Here is a 12,175-nt window from a genome sequence, read left to right on the forward strand (position 1 = left end):
GATATTACAAGGAAGGCTGTTGAAGTTTATGAAGTATTGCACATCTTGAAATATCTGTTATTTAAAAATTATTGCTGTTGCTTACTGCTAAAAGCAGGTTAAGCTTCATCAAGAGTGCTGCATATTATGGTTCGAAAGCAAGGTTATATTATGATGATATATTTATTCTTTCCACAGATACGCTGCAAATATGAAGTAATTCATAGTCTGAAACTTAAAGACTGAAAATCAGGATATGTGCCTTGTGTTCTAAAGTTTTATTGCTTTTATTGGCTGGGAAAGCATTTAGAGAAAGAATCTCTTGCTTGATCTTTAAAGAGAGTTAAGAATTACAAGGGGTTGTGGTTTGTTTTGTTTTTTTTACAAGGGCATGGAGTGGCAAGACAAGAGAGAATGGCTTCAAACTGAAAGAGTAGGTTTAAACTGGATATTAGGAAGAAATTCTTTACTATGAGAGTGGTGAGGCCCTGGCACAGGTTGCCCAAAGAAGCTGTAGCTGTCCCAATCCTGGATATGTCCAAGGCCAGTTTGGATGGGGCTTTAAACCACCTAGGGTCTAGGGCTTATGGCAGGCAGGAAGTTGGAAATAGGTTTATTTCCTATTTAAGGTTCTTTCCAATCCAAACCATTCTGTGATTCTATGATTTCAATTTCTGTGTGAAATCTTATGTGCATCGTCTAGAGAATTAAAAAAATAGAATTTAAAAAAAACCCACCAAAACGTTGAAGGGTTTGTATATAATTTTGGTTTTTGGAAAGTGTTAATTTTGTCTTCAGAATTTTAATTGAACATTTATTAGTCGATAGACAGGCATATAAAACAAAACTTGATTTCATGTTTAGATATTCCAGCAAATGCAACAATCCTATTTTTTGTGTTGAGTACAAGATTTGGATTTTGTAGCAACCACTGGGTGATTGGTATGAGTGCCATAAAATTACTGCTTAGCATATGAAGAAAACCAAAATCCATGTGTTTGTGATGACTTCCAACTTTAAAATCCATTAAATACCTGCATTTTTTTCCAGGAACTCACAGGGGATGGGCTGCAGTGCAGATGCGTTTGCTCCATGAACTTGTCTATGCTTCCAGGAGGATGGGCAACCCCGCCCTGTGTGTCAGACATCTGTCCTTCCTGCTCCAGACCATGCTGGATTTCCTTTCTGACCAAGGTAGGACTTTTTAAAGAAGCAGATATTTGCACTTTCTTGTGAGCCACAGTCAAATAATGTGACTCAGTTTTGAAATACAATTGATTTGGGAAGGAATGGAGAGCGTGGAAGTTGGGGAGTTCTGTGTATGCCTGAGTGGGTTGCTGATGGTAGTTAGTCAGTAGAGAGTTGAAATTAGATGATCTTTAAGGTCTTTTCCAGCCCAAACCATTCTGTGTTCTAACTTTTAAAAGCTGAATGTGATAGACCTGAGTTAAACAGTGTGTAACTGGGACAGTGGCCTTAAATTCCTCTACATTTCTGCAGTTTCTTTCTTGTTTTGTAAAGGATTTAATTTGTCAAAGGTTGGCAGTGCAATGAACGTGTCTGTGGAGGATTTTCAGCAATGGGAATGGTGTGTGTGAGGACCCTTCTGTGGGGTGGGACCATGTAACATTTACAGAATCACCTGGAAAAAGCAAAAGGGGCAACTGTTATTTGTATTATATTTCTTAGAAAAACTATTCTATAGTGATTTGTTTATCACCCAGCGTAATGATACCAATGATCTTAATGAGTGCTGAAAGATTTTAAAATTTGGTTTTGCTTCTTGGTAAGTTAGGTAAAAAATGCAGTTTTTCCAGTTACTCCTTTTTTTACAATAAAGAGGGTGAAAGTGAAAAAAGATAATTTGGTGGGTTTTGGTTTTTTTTTAATATTTATTCTTCAGTTATGGCCAAATGTCTCCCCTTAGTGACTCCTGCAGCAAAAAACTTTGTTGGCAAAATTTAGGTATTTGCCTGTTTTATTCTCTCTGTTTAGTGGCTCAAATCAGTGCTGGAGGAAGGAGAGGAGCTGATAAACCGGAATAAATTTGCTTTCTGCCTGTAGATCTTACTTGCTGTCAAAAGGTCCTTGGATTTTCCAGGGCTTACAGTGAAGCTTTGTTGATATATGGATGAAAAGTTGTGCTGAAGATAGTGTTTTAAACTTTCCAACTCTGCATTTCCACATGTGATATTGTTAATCCCTAATTCTAAAAAGGTTTGAGCTCTTAAAGACAAGAAATTTGTGTATTCTTTGCCTTCAGACATTGTGTATCTGAGTAAAGCTTCCAGTTTCATAAGGCCTAGGATAACTGTGATGTTCAGTGTCTTTGAAAAAATCAAACTAAATATTCTCCCATGTGGTTGAAACACAGTTGAATATTTTTTTCCTTCTCTCCTGAATACATCCAAAATAGAACTTGCTATTGAGTTTGATGTCTCTTATTGATAAGCTCTTGCTCAGACACATTGAGTGGTGTTCCAAAGGAGTGAAAATGTGCATGACAGTGCCAGAAATGTATTTCTGGCCTGTAATTTTTTTGGTAACTCTTCTGAGATTGATATTGTGTGACCATAGAATCATTAAGGTTGCTAAAGGTCTCCAAGATAGATCATCAAGTCCAGCCTGAGTTGTGCAAGGTCCATTTAGCATAGAAAATTACTTTAAATTTATATAGTTCTAAAAATATTGGAATATTAGAATAAAATAAACCAACAAACCTCCTTTAATCTTGAATTGTAGGAAAGGACAAAAACAAGACAATTGAAGGCAGAGGATGAGGTTAGTGTTTTACTTACTGTGAACTTTTCCCTTATAAATTGGTAAAGAGGTGTCATTATTGTTCTTCTCTGATAGTCACAGGACTGAAATGTCCAGGTTTGTTACCAGTTGAAGGTTTAGTTAGAAAACAGAAATAACACAGTGGTATTGGAGTGCTCAGATTTTAGATTTTACATTTCTCTATGCTGCACCGAAAGTCACCAGTTTCTAAGGGTGGAAGAAAATTCACTTTTTTAGAAAGGTCAGTTTTCACTGAATGAGTTCTTTCCTAAATAAACTTCATATTTTTAAGGCTTGTTACTGATTATCTCCTAAATCCTATTCTTGTATTTAAAGTTTGGGTACTTTGCAGATAATTTTTAAAATTAGAATAAATAGAAGTGAAAGCTCTGTAGCTGAGAGGAAGTTACCAGCTAAACATTTGGCTCTGGAACTTGACCTTCTAACCCTTTTTCTCTCAGGATTAGCTGCCTCTAGACAAAGAGCATTTTCTAGCTTTTTAATATAGTTCTGTTCATTTACTAGTTCACTTGGAGTTGGGATACTGGGACTTCAGAAAACAGAAAATAAAGATTTATTCTCCAAGTAGATATTCAGCTGATGAGATTTATTTGTTCCTATGAAATCTAGATCTATTAATTGGAAACTCTTGCTTCTATTAATGGAACACAAATGCATAGTCAAAACTGGTTTGTGTTTAAAACTAAATTTAATGTTCCAATTGAATGTCGCGTTTTAAAATACAACTTGTCTTTGTTTACTTGAATTTACTTGAATCTCCAACCATGCAGCCTGGCAAATCTAAATAAAGAGTATCATCAAGTAAATGGGAGATGTCAGTCACTATTTTAACAACATCAAAGCGGAAAGTTTGACTTAAAATTAAACTATTAAGTTACATAAATATGTAAAATACAGTCTTCTGCAAAGCAAAATGAGGTACTAAATTCTGTGTAAAACCTCTAATCTCAAGCTATTGTGTTTTAATGGTAACAAGCCCTTAAGAATCACTTTCTTTAAATAAGAATTAAAATGTGAAGTTGCAAAGTTGCTTGGAATTGAACCTATCTTTTCCATACTGCTTTTTGAAACACATAAAACTGTGTGTATAACTCAGTGAATTTGAATTGAGTAATGTCAGATATTTGGGAAAAAAACACCATTATTTTACTGTGGCTCTTCACTGATAAGATTCGTACTTCTTAAAAGGGCTGTGACTTGCATTGGGTGCAAGCAATTCTGAGTTGGCTCATCTGTTAGGGCCTCTCTAAACACAGAACTATTTGGAAGCAGCTTCTCAGGAAATGTGACCAGGCAGTCCTGTGGTGAGTGAGTTCAAAGTTGGGAATGTTTCTCCATTGCCTCTTGGAAGATTTGAGGTTTGAATGTGAAAGCTTTGAACTGCTTTTTTTTAGAGAATGAGGCACCCTGTCTGAAGATCATTGAAAAAGCCTGTAGTTCATACATTGGGGAAGGGAGCAATAAACCCTGGGTCCAGCAGGCCAACTTGGCCTGGGTACTGAGATGAAGTTCACCAGCGATGTGCTGTGAGGTAGACATGAGGCTGCCCCTCACAAAACCCTCTCTAAGCAAGTGCCCAACCTGCCTGAAATCTGTGAGGTCTGCAGAGTGTTGGAGTCTTTGCTTTCCTTGCTGTCCTGGTTGCTCCTACAAGTCTGCTGTGGCTCTGCTCCCTGGCTGGGCAGCTCTGGGAAGGACCCCAGGGACAGCCCCCTGGCACCCACCGAGATCTCCCCATGGCCAGAGCTGGAGCCCTGGAAAGGTGCTCTGGTGACCCCAGGTGACCCCTTTCCTGTGCTTCTCGTGGCCATCATTCTTGGCATTCTCCTACTTTCCTATTTTCTCCTTTCCTCTTCTATGAAAAAATGAAGTTATCACTTTGGATCCCAACATTTAACCTTGTTCGTGTTTTAATCTTCTTTCTGGGTATGTTTAGAAACAATTCCTTCCTGCATTTGTGGATCAAAGCAAAACTTGTCTATCTTCAGCTTGAACAGATCAGAACAGTCCTTCACCCCTGCAAGCTCATGTTCTTTCAGACATTCAGCTGGTTTCCAGCACTTTAGGATTCCTGCTGTTTGCTTCTTGTGGCAAGGGTCATGGTGTGCTGAGGTGACCTTTTCTCACCCACCATGCATAGCATGGGATGAAACCAGGAGTATTCAATTCCTTTTTTTTTCTTTTTTTTTGGTGGGCTAATGTGTCTGGTTCCGTCCCGCACCGGGCGGGAGATGACCTCTGGCTAGCTCGAGTCAACACAGCCACAGAATGGTCCCGGTTCGTTTCGGCTTCTCGGCTTAGCAGCTGGACCCCAAAAGTGTTGTGACAGCAACAGCAGCAGAAGAGAAAAGGCTGGCTCTCAGCTTAGCATGTTAAAAGATGTTTATTAGCTCCAGAGTTGAGGAGCAGGGGGGCTCAGAGCTCTGAGCTGAGAGCTCCGAGGCTGAGACGCTGAGAGAGCAAGATGCTGAGAGAGTTTCTTCCTCTCCTACCCCCTATATGCTGGGGAGGGGTTCCAGGGAGAACACCACAAAATAACAAATCAGAGAATTCAGGGGGTAACAAGGTGTGCCCACCCCCAAGCCTTGGACCACTAAAATCCAAAGCTAAAGGAATTCCCTCCAGGGGGCCCATCACCTGAAGCCCTCTCCCTGAGATTTCGAAACCAGGGAGGGTTCCTCAAAGTGATAGACAAGCTGCCCCAGAGAGGGGGGTGGGAGGACTGACACAAAACACCTTGTTATACAGACAACACAAAAAGGGTTACAACATTGGGGATACAGTGAAATGAACCATAACATAAACTTCTTATAAAAACCTAATAAAACAGTTCTGCACCACCACAGGGTAATTCCTCAAAGATTCTCAAAGTTTGCCTATTTTGTTGTTTGGGAAATAATGTGCACTTTTCAGTGCTTCTCAGTGTAGCACTGCCAAGATCTTCCTGTGCTGTGGTTATTGTTGCCTGCACTTGAGTTCTTTGCAGTCTTCTGGTGAGGTGACAGCCTTCACATCTGAGCTCTCCACTGCTCTGTCATGTACTTAATGAATTAAACTACTGACTCTATGATGATTCTGCATCAGACATGCAGAAGTAATTTTTCATCTGTTGACCAGGGGTTTGGGTGTCTTTTTTCAGAAGCTGACAGTAGGTGATGGAGAGAACTTCCCAGAATATCCTGGTGTGTGTGGTTGTTTCTTAAATCATTGGATAGTACTGAATGATGTTTATTCTCAGCTTGTACTGAGATCATTGTAACTAATGAAGAATTTCTGCCAAAATTTCTGCTGAATTCTGTTTCTTCCCCTCATCCTGTAGATGAGCTGGGATGGACTTGTCAGTGTTGGCTGGGCAGGCCATCTTGATGCCTTGACAGCTTGGACTTCTTGGTAGCTGAGGGACTTCACACCATTCATCTGAGAGCGTTTTCAGAACCTTTTCCTTTCATGCCTGCTGTACTCTGGTGTTGGGTGAGATGTCAGCTGGCAGGGTGAGGTTGTGTCCTTTGCAAAGAATTGATGAGCTTGATCTAAGAAAAACCCCAAACCTTGTTTGTCTTCAGAAATTATGGTTACGCTTGGACTGAGCGTAATTTGATGATGTCAGACATGGTGTCTTACAACTCTTAAAATATGTCTTTCGATCTTGCAGTTTGAAAGAGGAAATTATGCAGTATTTTAGACATTTTTATTTATAGAACAGATTGCATATGCATTCCCTTGGTGTAATTTAAATTTCAAATTGCTATGTGGAAGTATGGAAAATAAGGGAGAATATTAAACTGGGCTCCTGAAAATTGACAGCTCGACCACGAGTGAATGTGGAAATGACTTTAACCCTTGTAGCCCTCCTGCCAAGCAGCAGTAAGGACCAGACTCAGTTTCTGAGGATCTTTACTTAAAATTGTAATATTGTCCTGAATTTCTATTAAAACCTGGGAAAATGAAGTGAAGCTGCACAGGCACTTGGTGGGTTTTACCTCCCCACAGAGGCTGGGCTAAATGGATTTCACTGGAGCAGGGAATAAGAACCTGTGAGCCTATAAATAACTTTTGGGCATGGAATGATTTAAAATGTAATCTTTTTTTGAGGGACTGCTGGAGCAGCTTGTGACTCTGTTCACCTCACTGCCTCCTGTTCTCTTGTTCAAGTTTTGCTGTGACTTTCTGATTTCCCCATGTTTTCAGAGCTGTAGCCAGAGTTGTTGAGAGTTTCAGCTCGTTTCAGTTTGAGCTGGTTGTTCACCGTTTCTCCCCTCTGTTTGCCATTTCTCCTGCCTATTCTCGTAATGCTGGTCTTCTTTTTTCTTTTTTTCCCCCTCCTGTTTTTCATATTTAGGTTAGAGGAAACAAGATTATAAACATTGAAAATAAAGACATAAGCCCAGAAAAGATTCTGAGGTGTAACTTGCTCAACTCATGAAAAATAATAACTTCACACAGAAGCAGGAAGCCTGCCAGAAATATAATTGAAAGAGACACTCAGGGAAGATTGAGCTGTATCACAAGATTTGGATCAAGGTTTTCTGTTCAGGAAAGAAGATTCCAAAGCTGGTCCTTCCTCTACAGAGAATAAATCTGTGAAATTATTTAGAAATGTAATTAGAAGTGGTTTATGGTAGAGAGTGATCTGAACTATAAAATGAACAGCAATAAATTTAAGGTATCAGATAAGGCATTAAAATTTTTTAATTTTAAACAGCTCAACTACAGTTGCAGTTAATTTCTTAAAGTGTTTTTATCCTCACTTTAAAATTACAAATGGCAAGTGCATTGCTGTATTTTTAAGACTTCAAGAGGGATGGAAGTTCTTCCAGCTGATATATCTATGTCATAGTTTTCCTAGAGACCCTGGCCACACCAGGGATTCTTTTTACAAGATTCATCACTCCCCTTACACATCTATGGCTGTCTCAGTACTGACTAAGTGACCCTCGTTGTGGATGCTTCTCTTGAAGTGAGGTAAACCAAATTCCATCCTTTGAGCCCCTCTGGAGTTCAGCAAATTTGACCTCAGTACTGGGTGCATTATAAGAAGCTCTGGTAAATAATAATAGGTGTGTGGATAATTGTGATTTAATAGGAAGAGGTTGGAACATCTTTGAAGCATGATTTATTTTCAAGGCATGATGGAGCATTTAAATGAGAGCGATTTAGTTGATGCAGTATTCCTGAATTTAAACCCCAAACTGAAAACAACATCTATTGGTACATTGTTTCATTAATGATTAGAAGAGAGAAAAAAAAAGTGAATGAGTTTAGGCTGTTGAGGATAGAGATTCCCAGTCATGTGCTTGGCAATAACCAAATCATCCCTGTATTATCAACACCGTTTTCAGCACAAATCCCAAAACACAGCCCCAGCCCAGCTGCTGTGAAGAAAATTAACTCTACCCCACCCCAAAGCAGCACTTCTCAAAACAGATGTAATCTGTTTGGAAACTGGCAAAAGTGACAGTATCACAATTTGTTGCCAAGCCAAGGTTATTTAGAAGAATTTGTAGAATAGACTTGATTGTGATAATGTTACTTGAGAGTGGAGAAGAAGAGATCCTGTGTTGGAATCCTGCTCTTTGAGAGTCTGCTGATGCTGTCACAGATAATCCCCCAAAGCTGTGTAATGAAGGCACCAACAGCTTTGCTCTGTAGCTTCTCTTTTGTGCTGCTTTGCTTAAAATACTTCAAATAGCATTTAAATTAGGGCGGCATTTCTTCTAGATCATCTGTAGAGTGTAAATTCATTTTTAGAAAGGTAAATGTTACTTCTTGCAGGGCTAAAAAGAATGATGCTTTAATCAGAATGAACAGGGAATTTACTGCAAATTAAAACTTGATGTAAACTTCAGAGCTGGAGTGAGGTTTGCTCAACTGACACTGATGAACTGGTTTTAATGCATTGTGTTCTATTTTAGCTGACAAAGTACCTGCAAGTTGGTATTGCCCAACCAATAAACCTTTCAAAAGGAAGCTACTTTGGTTGGTCTTACAATATTCAAATTAACTGATTTCAGGATGAAGATGGAAATCTACAGTATAATTACCAGGGAATATTTATAGCAGCCTGGGTGGTTCTTAGCCATTACTTTGAAATATTTCACTGCTTCAGCTTAGGGCCATATCTTGCCTGTGTACTTATATATAAATAAGTGTATTTACATATATATGTATAAAAATGTAATTAAACAGACTTGTCACCTTGTGTGTTTGATGTATAGCAGTAGCACAATGTGGTTTAAGAATGAATATTTTAAAAAAGCTTGAATGGAAATGCTTTCTGATGGGGAGATTGGGAGATTGTATAGGAAGGAGGAGGCTCCTTAGAAGCCTTAAGACTTAAGTTTATTTATCATGGTACTGTGACTTCTTGTGCTGGCTTGAAGGCAAAACCAGCGAGAGACTCCAAGTCAGAAAAAACAATTTAATAGGAGAGGAAGAAAAAAAAGTAAAATAAAATAAAACACATGCAATGGTACAAAAGATCACTGACAGAGTCAGAATACAACCTGAAACTGTGGTGGTAGCAGTCCAGATGAAGTGGTCTTGTTGAAGCAGTGCTCCTGCAGAAAGGTCTGGTAGCTCTTGTCCTCTGGGAATCCAGTGGGTAAGGCTGCCTGTGCTGTCCCAGATGCCAGATTATATCCAGGTGGGAATGCTTGGCTCCTCCCCCTGGGCGGAGCATCTCACAATGGACTGATATAATTTTATCAGTTTTGTAATGGGTCCTTGATTGTCCATTAAACAGAGACAGCTCCTGGAGGGAGTTATCTATGAGTCATGCCGGAAGGCATTGATGGGCCATTAACAGAAGATAGTCTGGAGGGAGGGGGCAAGGGAAACAGTGGTGCACAACTTAGTTTCAACATTTCATGTAGATGGTGATAGAATACATACTTTGGGCACATTTTACATTGTAACCTAGGACACTTCTGCATTTGATCTACTTCTGTGTTTTCATCAGTTCTGTGCTAACAAATTTTAGCACTGCTGTGTTCCTGCTACACTTCTTCGTGCTATTTTTAACACCCTCTCCCCCCCCCCCCCCTTAGAATGTCTCCCTGGAATATTTAATAATCCAACTTATTAAATAACTGATCAAGATGTATTATCAAGCGGGTATAATTTATTTTCCTGAATTACATGTCTTTTGGACTTTGATTTTTTTTTTTTTTTTTTGAAGTGGAATAAATGAATGAAATTGAGTAAACTAGAAACAGGAATAAAATATTTAAATTCATTTGTATAGCACTAATATGAAACACAATGATTTTTTTAAAGTCATATGTTATATGACAAAAACAGTGTACTGTGAATCCAATATTTAGCATTACAGACCAGCCTGAAAGTCTCAAACATGATTTACCTTTGCTTAGAGTTGTGTGTCAGTGGGGTACAGACAAAAACTCCAGCCAATGCCACAGGCAGATTCTTAGGCTGTGATCAGCAGATCAGTTGTTACAGTAAAATAGTGCTTTTTTATGACAAAAAAATTCTATTAATTTTTTTAAGGTCACTCATGAATAAAATTAAATCTTTGAGCTTTACCCCAAAATTGCCATCTTCATGTAGGTACCTCTCATCCTGAGGAAGTGTCATTTTATTCAATTAATTGAGGGAGAAATACAGGTGTGCAAGTGGAGGCACATTGCTAGGTTTTTCTTCTAGGAAAAAAAAAATAGTTTGAGAAAGATGTGCTTAAATTGGCAAGTTGAAGACATGAAGAATTTGTGCTGTATTATTAAGTGCTAATTTTTTTGTACCAAAGGAAGCTATTTTAGGAGGTGCTATATTACTAAAATTCAAATATATTTTATATGACATTTAACAGACTCAACACTGCTCTCGCACCCTAAAATCAAATTAAAGCACTGGAGTCTGTCGCGGTGCTAGCGGTGCTGTTCCTCGCGCTGATGAGCGCGGCCACGGGCTAGCTCAGTCTCGTGCACCACGGCAACGTGTGAGGTCGGGGTGGCGAGCCAGGCGAGCCACCTCCTCCCTGTGGGGTCTTGGATCCCCTCTCAGCGACGGTCAGCAGATGGCAAATGCAACCCGCGGCAGCTAATCAAAAGGCGGACTCCTCTGGGCTCAGTTAAACAGGATTTTATTCAAGGGGAGAGGCAGCACGGGGCTCAGCACTCTCTGACCCACCGCCCAGAAGAGACCCCGGGGGCAGGCGTGCGGCAGGTTTTAAGGGTGGGTGGAAACAGGGGTGGCGACAACCGGTCAGCCAGTCACAGGAATCGGGGGGGTTAACCGGGGGTGTGAACCATGGAACTGGGGACCAACCACAAAATGAGGGGAGGGGGTCTCCCGGGCCCCAGCCTATCACTCGGCACCCCTCCTGGAGGATTCTAGAAGCCAGGGAAGGGTCTCTGAGTGGCAGGCAGGCGACCACGAGGAGGGGGGGGGATTGACAGCGACAGGTGCAGGGAAGGGATGAATGACAGAAAACGTCGGGTTTTACAATAGACCAAACAACCGATGCAGAAGGGAAAACCAATGCAGAACACATGGGTATACAGTGAACTAAACCATTATAAAATAACTTAAAAATCTTACAAAAATAACGTAATAACTTAATAAAACAATTCTCACACCACCACAGGAGTCAAGGCTGCTGTTGAAATTGACATTTTATTTGGAAAAAAAGAGATATCCATGTTTAAAAATGGGTCATCCATGTACCTTAGTGAACTCCCCATATGATGTCCGTGGAGTGCGATTGGATGTGCCAAGGAAAGATGGGTAGGACAGGAGTGATACTGGAGAGATGTTTTTACAGGAGGATGGGAAAACTCAGCTGTACCTTAGGAGAGACAGCTGATATGTTTTCATTTTAAGTTTTCCGACAATTTCCCAGTTTTTTCAACAATTAAACCATGCTTTTCTGAAGCAAGGTTAGATCACTAGTGGAAGCATTGATATTTTGAATCCTGATAAATCTTTCTGGCCAAATTCCTGTGACATTATGTAACAGTATATTGGGAAAAATGTGCAGAAATCGGTGTGTTATCCTCTGTCTCTGCTTGTTCCACTCAAAATCCAGAATCAGATGTGTTTAACAGTTGTGCCGTTTTATCTGTGAATATTTACAAAACCTTCCTTGCCCAGAAGCAGCTTTACAGCAGTCCTGAACTTCATTTATTGTTACAGAAGTTATCTATTACTAATTTATGCCACTTTTTGTAAAGTGTAGGACTCCTAGTATTCCTTAACATAAAAAAAAAAAAAAAAAAAAAAAAGAAAGAAGTATTGATTTCAGTGGTTTAAATCCTGATTTTGTGTGTACAAAATATATTTTTTTAGTACTGAAAGTATGCAGATGACTGAAGTTCTGAGATCCAGTGGAGAACCAGATGCTGAAATTTTAATGATGTCTTTATGAACTCTGTCTTCA

The 12,175-nt window shown here is 39.6% G+C and overlaps 1 protein-coding gene across 1 annotated transcript in view; it reads left to right on the top strand.

Annotated features, from left to right (window-relative positions):
- Positions 1-12,175, top strand: part of TRAPPC9 (trafficking protein particle complex subunit 9) — a 319,212-nt gene that overhangs the window by 27,449 nt on the left and 279,588 nt on the right. Inside the window, exon 9 of the mRNA XM_058422961.1 lies at positions 1,030-1,173. Coding sequence (XP_058278944.1) covers positions 1,030-1,173 — 144 coding nt within the window. The remainder of the gene's footprint in view (positions 1-1,029; positions 1,174-12,175) is intronic.

Source organism: Hirundo rustica, chromosome 1 (genome assembly GCF_015227805.2).
Source record: "Hirundo rustica isolate bHirRus1 chromosome 1, bHirRus1.pri.v3, whole genome shotgun sequence".
In the NCBI taxonomy this organism is placed as follows: Eukaryota; Metazoa; Chordata; class Aves; order Passeriformes; family Hirundinidae; genus Hirundo; species Hirundo rustica.